Source organism: Cebus imitator, unplaced genomic scaffold (assembly GCF_001604975.1).
Source record: "Cebus imitator isolate Cc_AM_T3 unplaced genomic scaffold, Cebus_imitator-1.0 Scaffold31, whole genome shotgun sequence".
NCBI classification, from domain to species: domain Eukaryota; kingdom Metazoa; phylum Chordata; class Mammalia; order Primates; family Cebidae; genus Cebus; species Cebus imitator.
The window spans coordinates 10,322,592-10,349,383 of NW_016107346.1; the positions used below are offsets into that span (position 1 = coordinate 10,322,592).

A 26,792-nucleotide genomic window follows, 5' to 3' on the forward strand; every position below is an offset into this window, starting at 1 on the left:
ATTTTGTAGTTTCGCAACTGATGGGGGGGAGCCAGATTTTGCATGAATGATCCCATTTTTTAAAGAAGGAGCCAACAGTGAGCCAAACACAATACCACCACAGAACAAATCTGGCCTAGGAGACTGCTATTGAGAATGAATTCCTTTGGCTTAATACCCATCCTCCTGTTCATTCATCTTTTCAAAAGAAAACATGTGGCCGGGCGCGGTGGCTCAAGCCTGTAATCCCAGCACTTTGGGAGGCGGAGGTGGGTGGATCACAAGGTCAAGAGATCGAGACCATCCTGGTCAACATGGTGAAACCCCCTCTCTACTAAAAATACAAAAATTCAGCTGGGCATGGTGGCGTGTGCCTATAATCCCAGCTACTCAGGAAGCTGAGGCAGGAGAATTGCCTGAACCCAGGAGACGGAGGTTGCGGTGAGCCGAGATTGCGCCATTGCACTCCAGCCTGGGCAACAAGAGCGAAACTCCGTCTCAAAAAAAAAAAAAAGAAAGAAAACATGCTCTAAGTGAGGAGGGAGGCCACTTTCAGCCGTAAGGTGCCATTCTACTGGCGAGAAGTGGTGGGGAGTGTGGGATAGGGAGGGCTTTGTAGCTGGGGAAGAGATTAAGTCATTGTCACCAAGGATTTGGCCTTGCCAGGAGGGCGGTGCCTTCACCGGTTTCCCTGGGCGGTAAAGAGGGCCCTGCCATGGAATGTTACCGAGAGCTGGGAGCGAATGGGGGACCCGGCCCTGTTCGTTCAGCTGGGTGAGAACGAGGTCTTGGGGGCACAGGTACAGGTGGGATTGGCAGGGGACAGTAGCTTTCTTTTTCAATTGCTCAACACAGAAGAAACCCAAAGCAAGCCGCCAATCATTAAAACACACAAACACAGACACACACAGGCGCGCGTCACCTTGCTCGCTTGGTGCTTTAGTTACCTCAAACGGAAATGGGGCTCCTCAGCCCTTCTTCCTGCCTACCTCATGGGGCTGTTGCCAGAGGAAGGAACCGGAAGAAAAGGGCTTGGGACAGGGCAGGGGTTAAGCAGCCGTACATTTTGTTATGGATGTGAGAGGTGCCGGGGGCTGGAGCCTGAGGTCGAGGACAGCACGGGCCCTGGGGCCTTATGCCAGCGGGCGGCCGGAACCAGAGAGCGGGGGGTCTAAGGATCCGGGAACCCAGGTGCGCCAGCCCCACACATTCCGCTAAGAGGGCTGCGAGGAGGCCGCGCACACACCTCAGGGACCCACCTCGCACTTCCGGGGCGCAACCCGGAAGCGGAAGGGAGCCCGTTTCTTTCCGTCCCCAGTGCGTTTGTCTGGCGTCCTTCCGGCGCGACGGGAGTGTGGTTTTGCGGCCGTCTGCAGCTTGCGGTGGGGAGTCGTGCAGCTCTGAAGCCTCTGAGTAGCCGCGGCCATGGCGGATGTAACCGCCCGTAGTCTGCAGTACGAGTACAAGGCTGTGAGTTTGGGCTCGGGGGAGGGTTCCGGGCTTGGGTGTCCAAAGGGGAGGGGGAGGCTGAAAAAGGGAGTTTCAGTCTGAAGGCCTACAGGAGAGCCACGAAAACGGAGGAGAAATGGAATCGGGGCGAAGGTGGGCTTATGTGATGTCGTGAATAATCTATCGGGGTCTGGGGAGTACTAAGATCTCTCCAGGAGGGGTTTCTCGAGTCCCTTCAACGCTAAGCCTTCCACACGTCACTCCCAACCCACTCACCCCTTTTCCCAGATGCGGGTTATGATGGGCACTGTTAGGAACAAGAATTGTTCGACTGATTCGACGGACCGTAAGACTTACTCTGCGCCATGCCTCTGCACAGCGTTATACCATGCAACTCTTAAGGAAAATATCTTTTTATTACTATTAGTGATTATAAGTGGCTAGTTACGAGTCTTCCATCAGTTGGGGTAACTGTGATAATAGGAATTGGCCCTGCTCATGTCAAAGCTTCAGTAATGTTTTGATCTTTTCAGAACTCGAATCTTGTGCTCCAAGCTGATCGCTCTCTCATTGACCGGACCCGCCGGGATGAACCCACAGGAGAGGTGCTGTCCCTGGTTGGGAAGCTGGAGGGCACCCGTATGGGAGACAAGGCTCAACGGACCAAACCGCAGATGCAGGAGGAAAGAAGAGCCAAGTGAGTGCCAAGGATATACTATTTTTTCCTTTAGATCCGCAGTCCCTTCCCTTTAGCATTCAAGCAGCATTTTTGCTGAAATGCTTGATGTAAGATCAGTGGCATTAAAACAATTTAGTAAAGGTAAAAGCAGAACAGGTAGTTTAAAGATTATTTGGCCTTAACAAATGCCCTTAAAGTGGGAAATAACTTATTGGTACCTTTTTCTTCCATGTGTGTTTCTGGTCCATAGACAGATCTTAGTTTTCTTCAGCGTATTTTCAAGACCCTTGCTATTCCTATGTCTCAGTAGTTCTTTTTCTTTTCTTTTCCATTACTAACTTCCTGCCCCTGCTTTTTCCCTTTACTCTTGTCTACTTCCTACTTATTTTGTTATAAACTAATTTAAACATCCATAGTATGAAAGACAGGTTTTTCTTATTTTGCTTTTTTCCCCCCCCCTTTTTACTTTCTTTTAAAAAAAAAAAAGGATTTCTGGGCCAGGCATGATGGCTCACGACTGTAATCCTAGCACTTTGGGAGGCCGAGGTGGGAGGATCACCTGAGGTCAGAAGTTCGAGACCAGCCTGAGCAACATGGAGAAACCCCATCTCTACTAACAATACAAAATTAGCTGGGTGTGTTAGTGCATGCCTGTGATCCCATCTACTTGGGAGGCTGAGGCAGGAGAGTCACTGGAACCCAGGAGGTGGAGGTTGCCGTGAGCTGAGATGGCGCCATTGCACTCCAGCTTGGGCAACAAGAGTTAAAGAAAAAAAAAAAAAGATTTCTTGCCAGGCATGGTGCCTGTAATCCCAGCACTTTGGGAGGCCGAGGCAGGTAGATAATCTGAGGTCAGGAGTTTGAGACCAGCCTGACCAACATGGAGAAACCTCGACTCCACTAAAAATACAAAGCCGGGTGTGTTGGTGTGCCCCTGTAATCCCAGCTACACGGGAAGCTGAGGCAGGAGAATCACTTGAACCCAGGAGGCAGAGGTTGCAGTGAGCCAAGATCCAGCCACTGCACTCCAGCCTGGGCAACAAGAGCGAAAACTCTGTCTCAAAAAAAAAATTAAATTAAAAAAAAAAGATTTCTTGGGGATATATTTCAAAACTTACCTTTACCTCACCATTATCTTTTGACCCTGAATATCTTGGTGTTTTCCTCCCTTTTCTATGATGAAGTTTCCAAAATTCCTAGGCCTAGTTTGATTAAAGTAGTTATGTTTGAAATGAGTTAATACATTATCTCCACTTTGTGCTATATCATCTTTTCCAGTTTTGTTGTAATTTGTTGACAGTCAATGACGGTAGATTCTTTTGGAGCTTGTTTCTCTAGCTAGTAAAGGAAAATGTGTCTGAGAGGTGAAAAACGAGTCAAAATCCTATTATATAATATTCTCATACACAGTATGAAGGTTGTTTTTGTTTGGTTGGTTTTTCTTTTGAGAGGGAATCTCACTCTATCACCCAGGCTGGAGTGTATTGGCATGATCTCCTTTCACCACAACCTCCGCCTCCTGGGTTCAAGCGATTCTCCTGCCTCAGCCTCCTGAGTAGCTGGGATTACAGGTGCTTGCCGCTGTGCCAGCTAATTTTTGTATTTTTAGTAGAGATGGGGTTTTGCCATGTTGGCCAGGCTGGTCTTGAACTCCTGACCTCAGGTGATCCACCCACTTTGGCCTCCCAAATTGCTAGGATTACAGGCATGAGCCACTGCACCTGGCCGAAGGGTTGTTATTTTTAAAATGAGATGCATATCTCATTATAATGTTTAGTGCATCTAGTGAGAAGGTGATAGGGAATTTTTCTTTCTGTCACTGTGTCCCATAAAGAAATACTCCTGGCTGGGCACGGTGGTTCACACCTGTAATCCCAGCACTTTGGGAGACTGAGGCAGGCCGGATCACCTGAGGTCAGGAGTTTGAGACCAGGCTAGCCAACATGGCGAAACCCTGTATCTACTAAAAGTACAAAAATTAGTTGGGCATGGTGGTGAGCGCCTGTAATTCCAGCTACCTACTTGGGAGGCTGAGGCAGGAGAATCGCTTGAAACTGGGAGGTGGAGGTTGCAGTGAGCTGAGATTTTGCCACTATACTCCAGCCTGGGCAAGAAGAGTGAGACTCCATCTTAAAAAAAAAAAAGAAAAAGAAAAAGAAATACTCCTACAAGTGATTAAGGCCAAACAGAAATCATTTGCTGAGGCTAGGGTACCTATTTTCAGTTGCTAGCTTCTTGCCATGAAGCTGAGGAGGGTGGGTTTGATCCAGTCTTGCCTTGGGGAGGAAAAGTTCTGCCATTCAACATCACATTACATGTCCATTAGACGAAGAAAGCGTGATGAGGACCGGCATGACATCAACAAGATGAAGGGTTATACTCTGCTGTCGGAGGGCATTGATGAGATGGTGGGCATCATCTATAAGCCCAAAACTAAGGAGACTCGGGAGACCTATGAGGTGCTACTCAGCTTCATCCAGGCTGCTCTTGGGGACCAGGTGAGTGTGATACTGTGAAATATATATTCATTCTTTATTTCATTTCCTGACATACAGCTTCTAAAATCCTTGGAATCTTTGAAGTGGTAATGTCTTTTGTATGCTGATGAGTTGACTGATGGCTGACATCCCTTAGGTAGCTTCAGAATGGAGGCTGGTCATTGAATCAATCTGCCTACGTAATGAAGCCCATAAAAACCCCAAAAGGACTAGGTGTAGAGAGTTCGTGGACAGCTGCGCACGTGGAGGTTTCTGGAGGGTGGTGTACCCGAGAGGGCCTGGCAGACCACACCCCTTCCTATATGCCTGCCCTGTGCACCTCTTCTACCCGTTGTCCGTTGGTAGGCATCCTTTGTAATATGCCTTATAGTAAAAATAAGTGTTTTCCTGATCTGTTCTAGCAAATTAGTTGAACCCAAAAAGGGAGTCAGGGAAACCTCAATTTATAGCTGTTCAGTGAGAAGCACACGTCAAACAACCTGTGCTTGTAATTGGCATCATAAAGTGGGAGGCAGGCTTGTGGGACTGAGTCCTCAACATGTGGGATCTGAAGCTTTCTAGGTAGTTAGTGTCAGAACTGAATTGAATTTGAGGGCACCCAGCTTGTGTCCACTGCATTATTTTTGGATTGGTTGCTGGTGGAGAGGAATCGTCACAGAAGCCTTCTGTGTTAATTGTTGTGAGAGTACAGAAAAAACTGAGTTTGCTTTATTTCTATATTCTCAGAGTGAGGTGGCCAGAGGGTGGGACCATGTGTTAGAAAGGGAGAGGGTCACAGCTGGGAGACACCAGATGAACCTTGTCTCTGGATCCCCATGTGGGCTGTGCTGGTTTACAGAAGTGGCTTATATTTACTGAGCACTCAATTTGTGTGAAACAGCACATGTCTTCTTTTTTCCCCCTCACATAACTCCATGAATAGGTGCTATTAACATCCATTTTCTATTTTACAGAAGCGAGATGTGAGGCAAGAATAGTTAAGTAATTTTCCCAAGTCACAGAAGTAGTATTTGGCAGAGCCAAGATATGATCCAGGTAGTTTATCTCTAGAATCTGTGTTCCTAACCATTACACATGTGTGTGTGATTAGACGGGGGACCATTATGAGTCAGAAAAGCTCTGGTGGGGGGGTGCCAGAAGAAGTGAGGACAAAGATTTATAAAAGTGTGGCAGGCTAGAGCAGGTCTGCCAAGTGACTGCCACTTGGAAACGTGGCAAGCTATTTTGGAAGCTGTGCCCTGTTTCTTGAGGCCATCTAGCTAATCTTTTTAAAAAAACAGACGAGTCTTCCTTTACTTGTGGCATTTTAAATCAGCATTAATGAAAAAGGTTGGAGCCTATTATGAGGCAGGTTTTGAAGAGGTGTGCCTCTTCGCATCCTGCTGCCACATAAACCTGGTTGGTGATGTTCTGCCTGTGCTCAATATTTGTTGGTTGTTTCTTGCCACCAGCCACGTGATATCCTTTGTGGGGCAGCTGATGAAGTTCTAGCTGTTCTAAAGAATGAAAAGCTTCGGGACAAGGAAAGACGAAAGGAGATTGACCTGCTGCTGGGTCAAACAGACGATACCAGATACCATGTGCTAGTGAACTTGGGCAAAAAGATCACAGACTATGGTGGAGACAAGGAAATCCAAAATATGGGTAAGTAAGCTCTTTATGTCCTGATTATGTTAACTGGTTGTTGACCCCTAAACATGCATCTTCTAGCATTATTCATTTAAAAACAGTAGTGTCAGTGAGTTCTCATAATCAGTTTTGGTTTTTTTGAGGAGTTAAAATTGATGGACACCAGAATCCCTAGATTCCAGCAGCTGTTCTTATTCTGAGATCCTTTATTATGTAGAATAAGGGAGAAAATGTGGGCAGAGCCTTGGGGGCTCAAGTGGTTGAGCAAGCAGGGCTGGGCTGACTCCAAGGCTGGCAGGTTGGAGAAGTTCTTGGCAGTGGCAGCATAGGTGGCTCTCTCATGTTGATCATCTGAGTGTTTGTGTGTATCCTTAGCCCTTAGATCTTTCTTGAGGAGAGATAGCTGGGGAGGACACTGGCTCCAGAGTCCCTTGTTTTACTAGCCATTCACTTCCCTCTTTTTCTAATCCTTCATTGTTTCAGATGACAACATTGATGAGACATACGGTGTGAATGTGCAGTTTGAGTCAGATGAGGAGGTGAGTGATAAAGCAAATGGACCCAGTCTGTTCTTGTTTTTGAAGTTGTTTAAGGTAAAGGGACCCCTTCTAGTGTAAACAAGCTCCCTAGTCTAAACCAGATAAATTTCATCATGTCGTATGGGTTTCAGACTTAGGCATTATATGTTCTTTTGCTTAAAAAAAAAAAAATGTCGTTATTGTTTAACTTTTCTATAGCAAATTGAAACTAACAAATATAAAGTAATGTAATTATTTAAAATATACCAAGTGGATCAGCAAAAAGAAAGACAAAAGATAAAGTACAGTGAATACTTTCATTGAGAATGTATCTGCTCTTATTGTACTGCATTTTAACCTTATTGCCATAATTTCCTATTTTTCAGTACTGTGTCCCACTGTTTCAAAAGATTGCACATTTGCCCTAGAGCATGGACATAGTTCATACATGGTGTTTTGTTTATTTATTTATTTATTTATTTTGAAATGGAGTCTTGCACCGTCGCCTGGGCTGGAGTGCAATGGCATGACTCTGCTCACTGCAATCTCCACCTCCTGGGTTCAAGCAATTCTCCTACCTCAACATCCCAAGTAGCTGGGATTACAGGTGCCCACCACCATGCCTGGCTAATTTTTGTATTTTTAGTAGAGATGTGGTTTCACTGTTTTGGCCAGGCTGGTCTCGAACTCCTGACCTCATGATCCACCTGCCTCAGCCTCCCAAAGTGCTGGGATTACCGGTGTGAGCCACCACGCCCAGCCCATACATGGTTGTTTAAGTCACTGGGGCTAATACTTACCATCTATTTATTTATTTATTTTTTTTTGAGACGGAGTTTCGCTCTTGTTACCCAGGCTGGAGTGCAATGGCACGATCTCGGCTCACTGCAACCTCCGCCTCCCGGGTTCAGGCAAATCTCCTGAGTCGCTGGGATTACAGGCACGCGCCACCACGCCCAGCTAATTTTTTGTATTTTTAGTAGAGACGGGGTTTCACCATGTTGACCAGGATGGTCTCGATCTCTTGACCTCGTGATCCACCCGCCTCGGCCTCCCACAGTGCTGGGATTACAGGCGTGAGCCACCGCGCCCGGCCTAATACTTACCATCTAATAGAATTTCTTGAATATAACTAAATAGGAATAAGAGGGGTGCTTTGAAAAAATTATGGAGTGCCTTAGAGTTCTCAGTAGATTTGGCTCCTGAAAGAGAAAATGAAGCCTGGACTATATACCAGGGCTGGAAGAAGGGGTCGCACGGGGAGAGTCAGAGGAAAGCACTGGACTAGGAGCCAAGACTTCTGAATTTTAGTCCTGTATCTGGGCAGGTCATCTTGCCTCAGTTTCTCCTTCTATAAAATGAGGCAATTTCATTAGGTGATTGCTAGGCCTCTTCCTACAGTATAGTTAATAGGATTTGATGATTTTAAGTAGCACCGAACAGCTTTGCATTTAACAGTTCATTCATGTAACAGTGCTCATTATTGGCGTACCTGCTTTGACTGTGACACTGTGCCAAATATGCCTACTGTGCAATGTATGAGTGAATAGACTGGTGAGTGGGCTAAGTGTGGTCTCTTCATTCCTAGTCACCATCTGCTTTCCCAGGCATGCCTCTGTATAGGTCTTCTCTCTTGTTAGCTATTTGCTGGTTTTGAGTGTTGATTGTGTGTGTATCAGAGAGAGGCAATGATCCAGTTGATTGCCATTGTAGCAGCCTAAGGTAAGAAATAGAAAGTAGATGCATCTAATAAGTCTGTGCCAAGGAGCCATTCTATTGCATGTCCACTGGAATAAGGCTGACTTTGGTTCCAGTAGGCTCTTGGTTTCACCCCAAAGCCATTTCTCTAACTATCGAGCTAATTTAGGGTGGCTTGAAGGAGAAATTCTGTGGTGATGCAGAATCAGCTCCAGATCATGGTTGAGTTGGGGCCATTTCCACAGGAAGGTGATGAAGATGTGTACGGGGAGGTTCGAGAGGAGGCATCTGATGATGACATGGAAGGGGACGAGGCTGTTGTACGCTGCACCCTCTCGGCTAATGTAAGTTCAGTTTACTCCTTCTCATTGCTGCAAGGCCAGGTTACTTCTGAGTGTTAGTACTTCTGCTTCATGCTTAGGTCCTATTACATTTATTGAGTCACCTTTTGCTAGAGTGACGTGTCATAAACCTTTAATGTCTAGAGTTTCTTAAGATTTCAGTTGGTTTTCTTCCTTCCCAAAGATGTATGTTGATAAAATCTTGGTCTGGTGTGCTTCTGAACTCAATATTCCAGAGTGTTTCCCTCTGGAAAGTCCTCATAAGAAGGTGGGCTTGTAGGATGGCAAGTAGAACTTGGATGCAGGGTGGTGGGAAAGTGATTGAGGCTGGCAGAGACCTAGTGAGCTAAATGCCTGCTTACTTATATAGCTCGTGGCCTCAGGTGAACTGATGAGTTCCAAGAAGAAGGATTTGCACCCTCGGGATATTGATGCATTTTGGCTACAGCGGCAGCTCAGTCGTTTCTATGATGACGCCATCGTGTCGCAGAAGAAGGCAGATGAAGTACTGGAGATTTTGAAGGTATGGCCAAGATAACAATAGTTGTATGTTTAGTATGTCTTAGCACATGGGGACAGCGTATGAAGTGGCAGATGGCTTTGTCTTAATGGTGGTGTTACCTTCTCTGCAGACGGCCAGTGACGATCGGGAGTGTGAGAACCAGCTGGTACTGCTGCTTGGTTTCAACACCTTTGATTTCATTAAAGTGTTGCGGCAGCACAGGATGATGAGTGAGTATATGGTGGGCTCTTCCTGCAGAGTAGGTACATATGTGTGCATATGTGAGATAGAGATTCTGTTGTTTTCACAGCTTTTGGCTTGTTTTATTTTTCTTCTTTCTACCCTAAGGACGAAGGTTGATTTTTGCGTTTCTTCCTCCTCACTATTCCTTTCTTCCTTTTGTTGTGGATAGTTTTATACTGTACATTGCTGGCCAGTGCACAAAGTGAAGCTGAAAAGGAAAGGATCATGGGAAAGATGGAAGCTGACCCAGAGCTATCGAAGTTCCTCTACCAGCTTCACGAAACAGAGAAGGAGGATCTGATCCGAGTAAGGATTGGGTTGGTTTATCTGTCTGATTTCTGAGCTAACAGTGGCTAGAAGATTGCAGCATGAAGCTAAATTCATATGAAAAGTGGAAGTTGAAAAAGTAATTTTTCTAAATTATTTAGGGTTTATCAGTACATACAGGTTAGAATCAGCACATCCACATTGGTTTGGTGGTGAGACCAGTGACCTGCTGCTTTCACCAGCACCATGGGGACCTTTATTGTTTATTTACACTGTAAATACTTGGTGTTTACTAATATAGAGTAACAGAATACATGTGCTTGCTTACTAGAACCCACATTTCTACCCCTCAGGGGTAGCCCTCAGTACTTAATTATAGAATGTCTATTTCTGGCATCCCTGTACTGCGTATTGTCCCTTTAAATGTGTTTGTTTGCTTTGATCATTCTGGTGGTCCCCAGGTAAAGTGTTGTGTTTCTGTTTGGCGACTTACTAGTCAGCACCTGTGACTCAAGTATAGCTAAGCAGGGTCAGAAAAGGACAAGAATCTATGATATTGATGAATTGTTTCTGTGATTTTTATCTTTCTCCACTACAGGAGGAAAGGTCGCGGAGAGAGCGAGTGCGACAGTCTAGAATGGACACAGATCTGGAAACCATGGATCTTGACCAGGGCGGAGAGGTAGGATCCAGGGCGATTTATTTTCCAGACCTTGATGGATGGAAAACTCGCTTGCTCAGCTTGCTCACCTCCTTTGCATTTTTGTCTTTCACATTACCAGGCACTGGCTCCACGACAGGTTTTGGACTTGGAGGACCTGGTTTTTACCCAAGGGAGCCACTTTATGGCCAATAAACGCTGTCAGCTTCCTGATGGATCCTTCCGTCGCCAGCGTAAGGGCTATGAAGAGGTGCATGTGCCTGCTCTGAAGCCCAAGCCCTTTGGCTCAGAAGAAGTAAGTGAATTGCTTTCCTCAGTTCACCTCCTGGTTTGGATTTCAACCATTGACCAGAATGTAGCCTTGTCTCGTATATAGTTTATTTCAAGACTGAAAGTTGCAACAGAATTTTCCATTCTGATTTTGAGCCTGGGGGACAATATTGATATCTGGACTGACCTTTAATGGAGAGTTATGCAAAGAGATTGCCAGGGAACAAAATCCTGGCAATCCCACAAAAACATCTGCTCAAGGATGCTGCCAACATGATATCAATGGCACTTCTTTCCTTTTAGCAACTGCTTCCAGTGGAAAAACTGCCAAAGTATGCCCAGGCTGGGTTTGAGGGTTTCAAAACACTGAATCGGATCCAGAGTAAACTCTACCGTGCTGCCCTTGAGACAGATGAGAATCTGCTGCTGTGTGCTCCTACTGTAAGCGTCACCCCGCCTGCTTTTTTTCTTGTAGAATATGGTTTGGAGTTTCTGTAGCAAGATTGTTTTTTTAATCTCCACCCCCACCCCCTAATTCTCTATCCTTTGATGGAAGAGAGGTTAAATGGTAGGATAAAGTACCCAGGACAAGCTCTATTCTCTGCTTGGGAAATAAGCTCATGGATGTTACAGCAGTGAGAATAACCAGGTGAACAGGCGTTCTCATCCCTGACTTCTTCCGTAGGGTGCCGGGAAGACCAATGTGGCCCTGATGTGCATGCTTCGAGAAATCGGGAAACACATAAACATGGACGGCACCATCAATGTGGATGACTTCAAGATTATCTACATTGCCCCCATGCGCTCCTTGGTGCAGGAGATGGTGGGCAGCTTTGGAAAGGTAAGAGAGTAGAACTTTCCTCTAGAGGATACTGGGCACAGGTATCAAAGTGTTGTGAACAGGCCTGGACCTCACTGCTGCTTCTATTAGGGAATCTCTGGAATGCCTTCTGGGATTGTTTTTTTTTTTTTTAATTTTTCTCTCCCCATTCCCAAGGTGGAACTTAACCCAGGTACAGAGATTCTGAAGTAAGAATGTTCTGAGCCATCTCTTAGTGTCTTTCTTTCATCCTCTCCATGGCAATTTTCTATAGTTGGTACTTGTATTATCGAAGTATTTATGAAACATTTCATGGATGTGGATGATAATAGACCTAGTGGTGTTATTCCAGGTCTTGTTATCTACACGCTTCCATTTCTTTCTCTTGTGTACAGAGTTCCCAGAGATATTTTTTTTTTTCTTTTTAAGACAGGGTCTCACTGTTGCCCAGGCTGGAGTGCAGTGGCGCAACTGTGGCTCACTGCAGCCTTTACCTCCCAGGCTCAAGTGGTCCTCTCACTTTAGCCTACCTAGTAGCTGGGATTATAAACATGTACTAGCACATTGGCTAATTTTTATATATTTATGTAGAGACAAGATTTCACCATGTTGCCCAGGATGGTCTAGAACTCCTGGGCTCAGGCAATCTGCCTGCGTTGGCCTCTGAAAGTGCTGATATTACAGGTGTGAGCAACCGTGCCTGGCCCTCAGAGATCTTTTGTCCGCTTTATTTGCCTGAGTTAAATTTGGATTTGTTTGAGGAAGATAGGCTTATAAGTTCTGATTTGCCTCGTATTCGTTCACCTAATGGGTTGATACCTGCTCCCAATGTCCTACACTCCAACTGCCCAAACAGAAAGCGTGATGTCCAGGCCCCTTCAAACACTCCTCCTGATGTAGTTTTCCTTCCGTAGCGCCTGGCCACTTACGGCATCACTGTTGCTGAACTGACAGGAGACCACCAGCTGTGCAAGGAAGAGATCAGCGCCACTCAGATAATCGTCTGCACCCCCGAGAAGTGGGACATCATTACTCGCAAGGGTGGTGAGCGCACCTACACCCAGCTGGTGCGCCTCATCATTCTGGTGAGTCAGGAGCACTCATAGAACATAGAAGCCAGTTGTAGTCAAGGAGGGTTTGCTGGGTTTTTACGTGAAATCTTTCTTTGGTGCCTTTTCTATAGGCACTAGGCTTTGTAATGATAGCTGTTGTCAGATTGTGTTTGCCATGTTATTCTTTATACATTTTTTTATGTCTGAAATATTTTACTACACTTGATCTTAGCCAAAAGGCCGAGAAGCAGTGTCTGAAATATTTTGAAACAAACATAAACAGATAGACAAAAAACCATCATATCCAACATAATGAAGGGCTTTATAAATAAAAGAATCTATTCTCTGAAGGAATGAGTGATGAATCAGGATATTGTATTTCATATACACAGAAGCTTCTGGAGATTAGTGACTAAGTCTGAGTGTAATTTAAGTTGTCTGGGAAAGCAAGAAAGGAGCTTCACATGTTGATTTTTAGTGTTCTGGAATAGGGGTCGACAGTCTGTGGCTACTGGTTTTGTTCTGTTGGAACATAAGTATACCCATTTGTTTATGTATTGTTTACAGCTGTTTTTGTATTGCATTAGCAGAACTGAATATTTGCAATAGGGGCTGCATGGCCTAAAGCCTGAAATATTGAATATCTGACTTTTTTTTTCAGACGGAGTTTCGCTCTTGTTGCCCTGGCTGGAGTGCGATGGTGCGATCTTGGCTTATTGCAGCCTCTGCCTCCCGGGTTCAAGTGATTCTCCTGTCTTGGCCTCCTGAGTAGCTGGGATTGCAGGCGCCCGCCACCATGCCCAGCTCATTTTTTGTATTTTTAGTAGAGATGGGGTTTTGCCATGTTGGTCAGGCTGGTCTCAAACTCCTGGCCTCAGTTGCCACCTATCTCAGCCTCCCTAAGTGCTGAGATTACAGGCGTGAGCTACAGTGCCCAGCTTTTTTTTCTTTTGAGACAGAACTATCTGGCTTAAAAAAAAAACGTTTGCTGGCCCCTACTTTAGAGCTTTGCTACTTGAAGCCTGATTCATGGTTGTAGCAGCAGTAGCATGGAATAGGAGCTGGTTAGAAATGCAGGATTTGTGGCCTTACCCCACACCTGCTGAGTATAGTCTGCATTTTAACAACATCCCCTGGCTTTGGTATACTTAATAAAATTTGAGAAGCACTGCTTTAGACTATGTGAACTCATCATTTGATGCATGATAGCTTTTGTTCTTGGGAACTATAACTGCCAGAGGTGAAGCTTCTGATTTGATTAAATCATATTTATATCCTTTTTCATGAAGGAGTTTATCTTAAAGTAGAAGAATAAACTCATTTACCTGAGTTTTAGAATTTCTTGTTATAAAGTATTTCACTGAACTCTACCAAAGCAACTCATGGTCAGAGTCTGTTACTTTCTAGAGTATTTCATGGTAAATATTGTCTCCATCCTTTGGGTATTTCTGGCTTGGGATCCCTTGTCTTTTTTCTTAGGCATATTAGGTTATATGCCTACAGTATGGGACAATTCCAGGAAAATGGGTGATGTACCTCCAGTGCAAGAGATAATTGGTGTCCTCCAATTCCGTAGGATGAGATCCATCTTCTCCACGATGACAGAGGTCCTGTCTTAGAAGCTTTGGTGGCCAGGGCCATCCGAAACATTGAGATGACCCAAGAGGATGTCAGACTCATTGGTCTCAGCGCCACCCTACCCAACTATGAAGATGTGGCCACCTTTCTACGTGTTGACCCTGCCAAGGGTCTCTTCTACTTTGACAACAGGTATAAGAAAAGACTGGGAGAAGTTCTGCCAAGGTGACCATCCTACTCTCCTTCCCCTTTTCCAAGGGGAATCAAAAAGGAGAAATGTTGCTTTTGGGGCAATGAAAAGGACTGTTTATTCCCTCAGTATTTTCTATCAGAAGCCTCATTTGTCTAACTGTTGAACTTCTAGCTTCCGTCCAGTGCCTCTGGAACAGACGTATGTCGGCATCACAGAGAAAAAAGCTATCAAGCGTTTCCAGATCATGAATGAAATAGTCTATGAGAAAATCATGGAACATGCCGGAAAAAATCAGGTTTGCCCGTGGTTTGTTGTTACTCTTGAATTCTATTCTTTTGAATGTTTGATTTACCAATAATTTGGCAAGATTGACAGAAATTAAAAGAGAGGAGACACAACATAAATCACCAATATCAGTTATGAAATGAGATATTACTATAGAACCTATAGCCATTGAAAGGATAATAGGGGAATACTATAAGTAATTTTATGCTAATTACTTTAAAAATTCAGAAGAAATGGACCAGTTCTCCAACAACTACCAGTTAACTACCAAAACTCAGTGCAGATGAAATAGATAACCTGAAGAGTCCCACAGCTATTAGAGAGGTTGGATTGAGAATTCATACCCCCACAACCTCCACAAGCAACCCCCAGTCCCAGATAATCGTTCTGTCTGTTCACGTTTTCCAGGGTCCTTACATAAAAGACTTGGGGTAGTTTACACTAAAAATGCAAGACAATAAAAGTAAGAGGAAAACAAAAAACTAGTGAAGAGGGCATTTTACTAGACAGTGTGATAGAATTTTCAAATTGAAAGTTGAGTCGAGCAATGTTAACTGAGACAAAAAATAAGGAAAAGTGACTGGTTTTGTATTTCTTTTTGTCCGATGAAAAGAAGCACATGAATTTATATGAAAAGACAGATCTTTTCTTGGAAGTAATTCCAAGAATTAGTTGTAAATTGTAAGACTTATTTCCTAAGTCCTTTTATAAATAATATAATATTTTAGCTGTTATTTTGAAGACACATTTTCATTCATCTTTGACTTATAAGTTCAGAGCTTAGGTGCTTAAACATAAATTCTGAATTGAGAGGCCTGAATTTGCATAGTTTGTTTAAACTTGCTGTTCAAGATAAGGTGTTGGAGTTAGTTTAATTTCTCAGCTCCAGGACTGTGAATTTGGTGGGTGCATTCCCTTAGAGTCTTTTCAGCCCTGTTTAGGCTTCCCCTGAGCCTGCATACATTCCTGCCCTTGCTCCTCTCTAGGACCTTGGCTTCTGGTGGTGATGGTGCAACCTCTGCTTACTGCCACAGATGCCCTGGGGCTGTGAGTATCTCGTGACCATGGTCAACTGTGGCTTCTCCTCAGGTGCTGGTATTTGTCCACTCCCGGAAGGAGACTGGAAAGACGGCCAGGGCCATCCGGGACATGTGCCTAGAGAAGGACACTCTGGGTCTGTTTCTGAGGGAGGGCTCAGCCTCCACTGAAGTCCTGCGAACAGAAGCTGAGCAGTGCAAGGTGAGGAGGGGCTGGCTGGGTTTCTTCATTCCTACCGGCAGTTGTGTCCATCAGAGGCCCCACAGGCAGCTGTGTCCATCTAGGACTGCACTATGATGCTGTTGTTTGCCATGGGTCAAGGTTGATTGTCTGGATGTGGTTATGTGGATTAGTTAAGGGGCAGGGTCTCACAGGAGATTTCCTTGGTCCTTGGTAAGTCCTACAGGAAGGCTCACCTCATCCCCTGTTCTTTCTTCCACAGAACCTAGAGCTGAAGGATCTTCTGCCTTATGGCTTTGCTATTCATCACGCAGGCATGACCAGGGTTGACCGAACACTTGTGGAGGATCTTTTTGCTGATAAACATATTCAGGTGAGCGGGTGGCAGATCTTTTGGATGAGCAGGTGAGACATAACTTCAGAAGACCGGCAATGTAAAAGGTTGTGCCATGTTTGTTTCTGGTACTTTATTGTGTCTGGCCCAGCTAGCCCTGGTCAGAGGGTTGTGGATACAATAAATAGAACCTTATACCACTCTCCCAGCTCTTCACACCTGCGTGAGAGAAGATGAGTGAGTTTAGGACAGTCTGAGGAGCACAGTAAAGCAAGCACTTTGGTGACTTCAGATAGCTTTAAACAGTGCCTCATGGGGGCATGCATGGCCTTGTCGTTCCCTCTTTCCAGATAGCCTGTTTTACCTTTTCTAGAAACTTTAAGGTTGTTTAATACAGGTCTGCCCTTGTGCCTCTGGAACCTTGAAATGTTCATTCCTGAGTAGATTAGGCACCCAAGAAAGCCTTTCCTCTTTATTCTGGTGGCACGTTAACAAGTACTGGGGCCCCTGCTCTCCCCCAGCTAGTCCTGATAGAAGCTCTGAGGCCAACTGCCTAGAGAAGTCAGGGATATTAACGCCCTAGTGGTGACATCTGTTTTCCTCATTACCTTGTTTTGCCTCTGTAGGTTTTAGTTTCCACAGCAACTCTAGCTTGGGGTGTGAATCTCCCCGCACATACAGTCATCATCAAAGGCACCCAGGTGTACAGTCCAGAGAAGGGGCGTTGGACAGAACTGGGAGCACTGGACATTCTGCAGGTATAGAGCCTTTGAGTTGATTCTCAGTGGGGATCAGTATCCTTGCCTGAAATGCAGGGATGCTGGAAAGCTGGCAGATCAGAGGCCTAGTTCTATAATATAGCTCCCTGGATCAAAATCAGATATTCTCTTGCCATAGCATTCTTGGTTTGCTGTCTCTGATCTAGATGCTGGGACGTGCTGGACGACCCCAGTATGACACCAAGGGCGAAGGCATACTCATCACATCTCATGGGGAGCTACAGTACTACCTGTCCCTCCTCAATCAACAACTTCCTATTGAAAGCCAGATGGTTTCAAAGCTTCCTGACATGCTCAACGCAGAAATTGTGCTGGGGAATGTCCAGAATGCCAAGGTAGGGGAGGGCTCTGCCCAAGGCACTTTGTGCCTTCCCCGCAGACACCAAGGCACCAGGAGTGGGTCGGTCCCTATTGTGCTATGGGCCAGCAGCGTCCAAGGCCCTCCATCCTTGCACCCGCATCTTGGGTCTGGCAGATAGTTTCCCTTATTACTAACATCTTAGAAGACGCTTAGATCTTTTTAGTAATGAAATGTTAAAACCATTCAGAATACGATATAATATGCATCCTTGGAGTTGGGAATTAATTTCTAAGCAATTAATGGAAGCTTTTCATTTGGACATCAAGAGTTTCTCCATGCTAAGAACCGTGAGCTGTGTCTTGTAGGATGCAGTGAACTGGCTGGGCTATGCCTACCTGTATATCCGAATGCTGCGATCCCCAACCCTCTATGGCATCTCTCATGACGACCTCAAGGGAGATCCCCTGCTAGACCAGCGCCGACTAGATTTGGTTCACACAGCTGCTCTGATGCTGGACAAGAACAATCTGGTCAAGTACGACAAAAAGACAGGCAACTTCCAGGTATGTGGTGGGTGAGGGTTTTGAGGCAAAGGTCTCAGCAAAAGTCAACCCAGGAGAAAATTTTTCAGATTGCTCTCTTGGTGTGAGTACTGCCTATCTAATCACCTGTTGCCTAGAACAGTGGAAAAATGGGTAGCTTTCCCCATAACCTGGGGTGGATAATTTAGCTGTCTTGTCTGTGTAGACACTATGGGTCAGCTTATTGTGCCATTTTTTTTCATGTGCCTGGGCCTGGCATTTGTACTGCTGTGAATTCATCTAATTGTCCTGTAAGGTAAATAACCTATAGGACATTGAGTTACATACTTTACAAAAAAAACGCACAAAAACCTATAGAACAATAACTTATGGTCCACAGTTAGTGGTTGGAGCTCATTAATAGTCAGGACTGGATTGAGTCTACCTTCTCTCCAGGTGACAGAACTGGGCCGTATAGCCAGCCACTACTACATCACCAATGATACAGTGCAGACCTACAACCAGCTGCTGAAGCCCACCCTCAGTGAGATTGAGCTTTTCAGAGTCTTCTCATTGTCCTCTGAGTTCAAAAACATCACTGTGAGAGAGGTGAGCCTATGCAGCATGCGGTGGGGCGGGGAGCTGGTGCTCACCAAGTCACTGAATGGTTTCCCTTCTTGGCCACTGGGCTTTCCCTTGACATTTTCCTCCTTGTGGCAGGAGGAGAAGCTAGAGCTGCAGAAGTTGCTAGAGAGGGTGCCTATCCCTGTAAAGGAGAGCATCGAGGAACCCAGCGCAAAGGTGAGCACCTCCTCTCTTTGCTTTGATCAGGATGAAGATTATGTAGTTTTCATAATCTTCTAAAAGATGAACCTCAAATTTGAGTTCAGGTGTGGTACCCTCCTCAGTTCTCCTAGTTTTTGCAGCTTTCTTACATGTTCTTTTTATATGACAATTATTATAATTGTCATATTTATAATTAAGTAACAATTATTTAGTATTGGTAAGTCAAGAGCTGTAGAAGATCTCACCTGGCATGAATGCTCAGAGCAGAAATGTAATTCCCTTTCTTGGACTGTTCAGCGATTGGTCTCCTGCTGGCTGATTTTGCTTCTTTCCAGATCAATGTTCTTCTGCAAGCCTTCATCTCGCAGCTGAAATTGGAGGGCTTTGCGCTGATGGCCGACATGGTGTATGTCACACAGGTGAGGGCAGAGTTGTATGGGAGCTGTGAGAAGGGGCCTGAACAGTTCAATCCCTGTGTGCTGTATGCATCCTAGGGAAAGGAGGCCTGACCCTAGTGAGATGGGAGGAGTGCTTAGTTCTGCTCTTGGTAGTTGGTTGGTTGGTGCATGTATGGTACAGCCACTCTGTAGTACGCATCTTGAGCACATGAGAAAGGTAAGGCCTTAAGAGGGAATGTTTTGAGGCTCCACAGCCCTCAGAGAGACAGGAAGAGCCACAGGACACAGTATCTGCTTCCTAACAGAGAAGTGATTTCCCATTGCGGCTGCAGAACTCATAAATAAATCCAGAAATGGCACAGGGTTTTATTAGCTGCTCTTCATCTTTACCTCTAAGAACAGGTCACTGGTACCCTTAACTCTTCCTAGAACTCTAAATGCTAAATGAGTCAAAAGCTCTAAAATCATGCAGTGAATGTTAGGTTAAAATGTTGTGCAGTGACCTTGAGCAGCACTTTTCTAATTGTTCCCCATTTGGCAAGCATCTACTATATAGAAAGGAGAAAGGTGTAAAGACGGGGGATTTGCCTTTGAGTTGGGGTGGGTCGTTGCATCAGAGCTGGAGGTAATGAAACCATGAGTAGAGTGGCTCATGAGGCCTGGGGATAGTCGAGACTTAACAGTGGGAATACTGTTTCTTTCCCTAGTCGGCTGGCCGATTAATGCGAGCAATTTTTGAAATTGTCCTGAACCGAGGTTGGGCACAGCTTACAGACAAAACCCTGAACCTCTGCAAGATGATCGACAAACGCATGTAAGGGCCCAGTGAGCTGGATGTTGGTCACCATGAGTGGGTCTCCAACCCAAAGGTGTGATGGGAAAGCCTCAGGGTGAGGCTGATTTCCAGACCTGACATGTGAAATATGACCTGAAGCTGGGTACACATTGAGAAGAAGTAGGGCCCTCTGTGGTAGGGCTGGGGAGAATGAGAAAGGTGGAGGCCAGGGCTGGCACAGTGTCAACGTCCACCTTTAATGACTGTGTCTTGTGTGGTCACTGCTAAACTATTGGAAGCCATGATGTGGGTAGTTTGTTGTGTCCCTGCAGAAGGGACCAACAGCTTTGCCTCTTTCCTGGATAGGTGGCAGTCCATGTGTCCTCTGCGCCAGTTCCGGAAACTCCCTGAGGAAGTAGTGAAGAAGATTGAGAAGAAGAATTTCCCCTTCGAGCGTCTATATGACCTGAATCATAATGAGATCGGTGTGTGGGAAGCTCTCGCCCTTGTCCTCACTGCCTGGGGTCTTTCCCAGTCGGCCCATGTAGTCTTCCAGTTCCTAGGCCTTCTGCATTAGTATCCTATGTTCAGTTTGTAGTCTTTGAGTTCCTAGGCCTTCTGCATTAGTATCCTGTGTTCAGTTCTCAAGTTCCACTGAAGTACAGGCTGGCCCTTGGTCTGGGGACTTGGAATCCTGGGCTCCACTGACAGTAAAGGGAAGACTCTATCCCTTTCCCACAGTGTCCCTCAGGCCCAGGGTGCAGTATAGTAGGCAGGCTGGGCTGCAGCATCAGTACTCTTATTTCCCCGTAGGGGAGCTTATCCGCATGCCGAAAATGGGGAAGACCATCCACAAATATGTCCATTTATTTCCCAAGTTGGAGTTGTCAGTGCACCTGCAGCCAATCACACGCTCCACCCTGAAGGTAGAGCTGACCATCACGCCAGACTTCCAGTGGGATGAAAAGGTGAGGCTTTGCAAGGCAGAGGAGCTGGATTGGAGGCACCAAGCCTATGTTGGTGGCAGAGGAGCTGGATCGGAGGTACACGGCCTATGTTGGCTCACATTCCTTTTACCTGTGCTCCCGTTGGCAGGTGCATGGATCATCAGAGGCTTTCTGGATTCTGGTGGAGGATGTGGACAGCGAGGTGATTCTGCACCATGAGTATTTTCTCCTCAAAGCCAAGTATGCCCAGGACGAGCACCTCATCACGTTCTTCGTGCCTGTGTTTGAACCGCTGCCCCCTCAGTACTTCATCCGAGTGGTATCTGACCGCTGGCTCTGTGAGTGTCTCCTCTCCAGAGTCCCCACAAACAGTCCCTCCAAGAACAGTGGAAGAATGTCTTGCACTTTTCCCGGTCTTCTGGGCTTGCCTTTGCTGGGGACAGAGTGATACATACACTGCCTAGGTTGCCAGTGTTCATGGAGGGGATCTAGAGGCCAGTTAGGTAAAGAGAACAGTGCTTACATCCTTCCTGTTTCTTTTCTGGCAGCTTGTGAGACGCAGCTGCCTGTCTCTTTCCGGCACCTGATCCTGCCAGAGAAGTACCCACCTCCGACTGAACTTTTGGACCTGCAGCCCTTGCCTGTGTCTGCTCTGAGAAACAGTGCCTTTGAGAGTCTTTACCAAGATAAATTTCCTTTCTTCAATCCCATCCAGACTCAGGGTGAGTGTTTCCATCCCTCCTCTGGAGGCTTTTGAAGTCATTGGAAGACAGATGTGTTCTGTGGCACACAGGGGAGTGGGGATCCTCAGGGACTTGGTAGGCCTGGGAGCAACTCTGTGACCACTGGGGCCCACCAGGACTTTTTCCTTTGTCAGAAGCCCTTGGTTGCCATGCTGCTCTGCATGTGTCACTGTGGAGGGGCAGTAGAGCAAGGCCTTACATGGCATGGTCATTTCTCGGTCCCAGGAGGCTTAGAGGCCTGCCCCTGGCGCTCAAGTATTGAACTGGAGCCATGGGGTGGCACTGAGGCCTCCTCCCTCGCATCATGATAAATAACAGGAACATTCACAGAGCAGCAGCTATTGTGTTCTCAGTTTTTAGCTGAGTACATCACCAGTGTTTTCTCTTTTATTCCCCCCACCAAGCCTAAGGGGAGTCATTATTTGAGAGACTGCCATTAGTGTTCCTTTTTTTTTTTTTTTTTTTTTTTTTTTTTTTTTTTTTTTTTTTTTTGTGAGATGGCGTCTCCCTCTTGCCCAGGCCAGAGTGCAGTGGCATGGTCTTGGCTCACTGCAACCTCCACCTCCTGGGTTCAAGAGATTCTCCTGCCTCAGCCTCCTAAGCAGCTGGGATTGTAGGTGCCTACTGCCACGCCCAGCTAATTTTTTAGTAGAGACAGGGTTTCACCATGTTGGCCAGGCTGGTCTCAAATTCCTGACCTCCAGTGATCCACCCGCCTCAGCCTCCCACAGTGCTGGGATTACAGGCATGAGCCACTGCACCTGGCTAGTGTTCCATTTTATAGGTAAGGAACTGAGGCATAGAGGGTGCCCCAGTTGAATCAACTGATAAATAGTAGAACTTGGATTTTAATCCAGTCTTGATGACAGGGCTAAGGCTCTTACTTTCTATATTAGGTTATTTCTAGGAAATGCAGGAGAGTATCGAAGGGGCAGAGAAAGGGACCCAATTCCTTTCTGTCCCGCATCCTAGTCCCTGAGAAGCAAAGAAGGATATGTGGCTTCTTTTGCTTTGCTTTTGTTGTCATCCCATGTGTCTCCAGGGGGCCTGGGCCCTTGATCTTGGCCTCTTCCCCTTTACCTAAGTGGGAGCAGGTGAGGGGGATACAGCAGGCCGGCCTGGAGTTAGAGGCTCAGATGCAGTTTGCTTCTCTGTCTACACTCCACAGTTCACTGACTTCATTTCTTATGCTGTTTTTTGTTTTGACAAGTGGTCCATGTTCCAGTCCGTCTCTTCTTCCCTCTTGACACTCACACTGCTTCTTTCTGTTGGTTTCCAGTGTTTAACACTGTGTACAACAGTGATGACAACGTGTTTGTGGGGGCCCCCACGGGCAGCGGGAAGACCATTTGTGCAGAGTTTGCTATCCTGCGGATGCTGCTGCAGAGCTCGGAGGGGCGCTGTGTGTACATCACCCCCATGGAGGCCCTGGCAGAGCAGGTGCGATGTAGCGCTGTGTCATGTGAATTTACCCAGAAGCATTTTATCTGTGATTCTATGTAAAGGCTTTCTAAGCCCTGAAATTTGCAGGGTCATTTCCCAGTTTGTGTATTAAAGCCACCCCAGCCGGGTGTGGTGGCTCATGCCTGTTATCCCAGCACTTTGGGAGGCCAAGGCAGGTGGATTGCCTGAGGTCAGGAGTTTGAGACCAGCCTGGCCAAAATGGTAAAACCTCATCCCTACTAAAAATACAAAAAGTAGCCAGGCATGGTGGTGGGTGCCTATAATCGCACCTCCTCAGGAGGCTGAGGCAGGAGAATCACTTGAACCCAGGAAGTGGAGGTTACAGTGAGCCAAGATTATACCACTGCACTCCAGCCTGGGTGACAAGAGCGAGACTTCGTCTCAAGAAAAAAAAAGCTGCCCCATCACATAAAGGCTTCTGTGGGATTAGAATGTAGCTTGAGATTTGCAGGTCAACAGGTCTCTCTGTTTGGCATCTCAGGTTTTCCTCACGTAAGTGAAAGAGGCCTGGCATGACCTGATGTTGTTCTGCCTCACTCCTCTGCCTGCCAGGTATACATGGACTGGTATGAGAAGTTCCAGGACAGGCTCAACAAGAAGGTCGTGCTCCTGACAGGAGAGACCAGCACAGACCTGAAGCTGCTGGGCAAAGGCAACATCATCATCAGCACCCCTGAGAAGTGGGACATACTTTCCCGGCGGTGGAAGCAGCGGAAGAACGTGCAGAACATCAACCTCTTCGTGGTGGATGAGGTCCACCTTATCGGGGGCGAGAATGGGGTATGGTGTGACCTTGCAGCACAGATGACGGGCTGGGACTAAGTGATCTTGGCACTGAGCCTTAATGTTTGGGTCTGAGGACAGAGGTTCAGGACTTCTCCCCCAGAGGATTCTGCCTGCCGCCCTGTTCCAAAAGGACAATGTGAACATTTTGGTAGTACTTTAGGAAAACAGTATTGTTTAGTGGAGGTTGGCTGCTGTGGAGGAGCTAGAAGCAATGATAGGAGGGCTCCTAGCTAGAGGGAAGAATGAGATCATTTTGAGGCTGTTAGGCTGTTCACAGAGGGGACCTCCAGGTAGAGAATGGGAGCCTCAGCCTGCAGTGACCTTCCCTCCCTCTTTCCAGCCTGTCTTAGAAGTGATCTGCTCCCGAATGCGCTACATCTCCTCCCAGATTGAGCGGCCTATTCGCATTGTGGCACTCAGCTCTTCGCTCTCCAATGCCAAGGATGTGGCCCACTGGCTGGGCTGCAGTGCCACCTCCACCTTCAACTTCCACCCCAATGTGCGTCCCGTCCCCTTGGAGCTGCACATCCAGGTAAGACCCGCTCTTCTCATCCCTCTGTGGGGGGCTTACAAAGATCCTGAGTGACCCAGGATCTGATAACCTTGGTGTCTTTTCTTCTCCCTGGTTTCCAGGGCTTCAACATCAGCCATACACAAACCCGCCTGCTCTCCATGGCCAAGCCCGTGTACCATGCTATCACCAAGCACTCACCCAAGAAGCCTGTTATTGTCTTTGTACCGTCTCGCAAGCAGACCCGCCTCACTGCCATTGACATCCTTACCACATGTGCGGCAGATATCCAACGGCAGAGGTGGGCAGGGCCTAGCTTCTGGGATTTGGGGTTAGGTTAAGTGAGGCTGGCCCACTCGAAGAGTGTCCTTTTTATGAGGGTGGGGTTAGCCCATGTGGCTTGGGGCCACGGTCTGCACAGCTAGCAAGGTGTCTGCCAGGAATTGGGCAACTGTGAGCTGAGCCAGTGCTCGTGCCACACAGGTTCTTGCACTGCACTGAGAAGGATCTGATTCCATACCTGGAGAAGCTGAGTGACACCACGCTCAAGGAAACGCTGCTAAACGGGGTGGGCTACCTGCATGAGGGGCTTAGCCCCATGGAGCGACGCTTGGTGGAGCAGCTCTTCAGCTCAGGTAAGTCAGGCCACGGGAGAGCATGGCAAGGGTTAAACTTGAGGGGTGCGGTGGCAGTATTTCTCTACAGCATACTAGTCATTTTCAGCTTATTATTTAGGACTCTTAGCTATTGACTCATTTGATTCTCCCAAGAATCTCATGAAGCAGGTGGCACAAACACTGTCCCTACTTGCCAGGTGAGAAAACAGGCAGACACATCAGGTTGTGCTATTTCAGAACCTGGTTTTCTAGAGTCCAGGACCTTTGGCCACTAGACCTGATTCTCCATGGATCCCAGACTCCCCAAGTGTATTAGTCCATTTTTGCACTGCTATAAAGAAATACCTGAGACTGGGTCATTTATAAAGAGGTTTAATTGGCTTGCAGTTCTGCAGGTTGTATATGAAGCATGGTGGCATCTGCTTCAGGGAAGGCAAAGGGGAAGCAGGTGTCTTACAAGGCAGGAGTGGAACCAAGAGAGAGTTGGAGAGGTGCTATATACTTTTGAACAACCAGCTCTTGTGAGAACTCACTCACTGGACAGTACCAAGGGCAGGTGGTGCTGAACCATTCATGAGAACTCTGCCCCCATAAGCCAGTCATCTCCCACGAGGCCCCTCCTTCAACACTGGGGACTACAGTTTGACAAGATTTGGTGGGGACAGAGATCCAAAAACCATCTCACCAAGGTCGTTAGACTTTAGAGATTAGCACACAGGAGAGCTCTGATTCTCCCTTGGGTGCACTCTTGCTGACCACTGTCCCTTGTTGACCTGTGGCATTTTATGCAAAGATTTACCTTTTAACACTGCTTGGTGGAGCCTCATTGGAGATCCGCCTGCCAGGATCACTTCCTGTCACTCTTTGGCCCTTGAATGTCCCTGTTTGAGGCGTGCTTAGAGTGATCTCCGTTTTGTGGCATGGCTGAGCCAGCCTGTTCATGAATGTTAGCACCTTCCGGTCAGAGGCACATTCCATCAGCAGTAGTTATGCCTTGGTGTTCCAGGGCTTTGGGTTCTGTTCCGTGATAACCTTTGTTTTTTTCCGGATAGTCCCAGAGCAAGGCACCAGCAGTGTGGGCTACCTCATAGCAATATGTTAGCTCTCAATCATGTTAGACCTTGTTCCTAGCCAGCCTTACTATGAGTTCTGAAACATAGCACAGGGAAAGCTATGGCCTGCCCATGAGGCAGTGAGCCTGCTTCACCCAGGGAGCCCTGCCTTCAGCCTTCCTCTCCCCTCTGCTGCTCAGGGGCTATCCAGGTGGTGGTGGCTTCTCGGAGTCTCTGCTGGGGCATGAATGTGGCTGCCCACCTGGTAATCATCATGGACACCCAGTACTACAATGGCAAGATCCACGCGTGAGTACAGCTGGTGCTCTGTGTTAGCACAGACCTCCTTCCTAAAATGAATGTGAATCTGCAGATACACAGAGAGTAAGCTAGGATGAAGAAAAGGTGTTAGGGAAGTTAACAGCTGAGTTTTCACCAGATCCAAGTGTTTGAGAGTTTTACATCTCAGTACCTAGGTTCATTTTTGCTTTATAGTCATTGTGCTTCCATATTCAGCAGTTTGGAGAGGTAGGAAGTTAGAGTCAGGAGTAATGTTTGACATTATGTCATTAACCTCAAACATCCTGTAGATAAGCAAGAAAAGTGACTTGGTTGAGGTCATAAACCTATATAGTGACAGGTAAGAAGCTAGAAGAGTGCTAGGTGCGGTGGCTCACACCTGTAATCCCAACACTTTGGCTGAGGCCGAGGCGGGTGGATCACTTGAGGTCAGGAGTTCGAGACCAGCCTGGCCATCATGGTGAAACCCCCGTTTCTGCTAAAAATACAAAAATTAGTGCTCACTTCGGCAGCACATATACTAAAATTGGAACGATACAGAGAAGATTAGCATGGCCCCTGCGCAAGGATGACACGCAAATTCGTGAAGCGTTCCATA

At 46.6% G+C, this 26,792-nt stretch overlaps 1 protein-coding gene and 1 non-coding gene across 2 annotated transcripts in view; both read left to right on the forward strand.

The window, feature by feature from the left end:
• Nucleotides 1-1,291: 1,291 nt before the first annotated feature.
• Nucleotides 1,292-26,792, forward strand: part of SNRNP200 (small nuclear ribonucleoprotein U5 subunit 200) — a 31,652-nt gene continuing 6,151 nt past the window's right edge. The window contains exons 1-35 of the mRNA XM_017524131.2: nt 1,292-1,449; nt 1,962-2,125; nt 4,434-4,605; nt 6,057-6,249; nt 6,718-6,773; nt 8,696-8,794; nt 9,162-9,314; nt 9,424-9,523; nt 9,706-9,842; nt 10,402-10,485; nt 10,586-10,759; nt 11,038-11,175; nt 11,420-11,575; nt 12,469-12,639; nt 14,183-14,376; nt 14,549-14,672; nt 15,752-15,901; nt 16,143-16,253; nt 16,841-16,972; nt 17,140-17,328; nt 17,660-17,857; nt 18,272-18,424; nt 18,536-18,616; nt 18,937-19,020; nt 19,707-19,813; nt 20,141-20,259; nt 20,588-20,742; nt 20,870-21,059; nt 21,270-21,443; nt 22,744-22,904; nt 23,481-23,708; nt 24,055-24,246; nt 24,348-24,526; nt 24,709-24,860; nt 26,095-26,203. Of these exons, the coding sequence (XP_017379620.1) occupies nt 1,405-1,449; nt 1,962-2,125; nt 4,434-4,605; nt 6,057-6,249; nt 6,718-6,773; nt 8,696-8,794; nt 9,162-9,314; nt 9,424-9,523; nt 9,706-9,842; nt 10,402-10,485; nt 10,586-10,759; nt 11,038-11,175; nt 11,420-11,575; nt 12,469-12,639; nt 14,183-14,376; nt 14,549-14,672; nt 15,752-15,901; nt 16,143-16,253; nt 16,841-16,972; nt 17,140-17,328; nt 17,660-17,857; nt 18,272-18,424; nt 18,536-18,616; nt 18,937-19,020; nt 19,707-19,813; nt 20,141-20,259; nt 20,588-20,742; nt 20,870-21,059; nt 21,270-21,443; nt 22,744-22,904; nt 23,481-23,708; nt 24,055-24,246; nt 24,348-24,526; nt 24,709-24,860; nt 26,095-26,203 (5,024 nt within the window). The 5' untranslated portion in view covers nt 1,292-1,404. The remainder of the gene's footprint in view (nt 1,450-1,961; nt 2,126-4,433; nt 4,606-6,056; nt 6,250-6,717; nt 6,774-8,695; nt 8,795-9,161; nt 9,315-9,423; nt 9,524-9,705; nt 9,843-10,401; nt 10,486-10,585; nt 10,760-11,037; nt 11,176-11,419; nt 11,576-12,468; nt 12,640-14,182; nt 14,377-14,548; nt 14,673-15,751; nt 15,902-16,142; nt 16,254-16,840; nt 16,973-17,139; nt 17,329-17,659; nt 17,858-18,271; nt 18,425-18,535; nt 18,617-18,936; nt 19,021-19,706; nt 19,814-20,140; nt 20,260-20,587; nt 20,743-20,869; nt 21,060-21,269; nt 21,444-22,743; nt 22,905-23,480; nt 23,709-24,054; nt 24,247-24,347; nt 24,527-24,708; nt 24,861-26,094; nt 26,204-26,792) is intronic.
• Nucleotides 26,691-26,792, forward strand: LOC119470457. Its single transcript, XR_005199367.1, has one exon. It is a non-coding gene; the product is annotated as a U6 spliceosomal RNA (small nuclear RNA).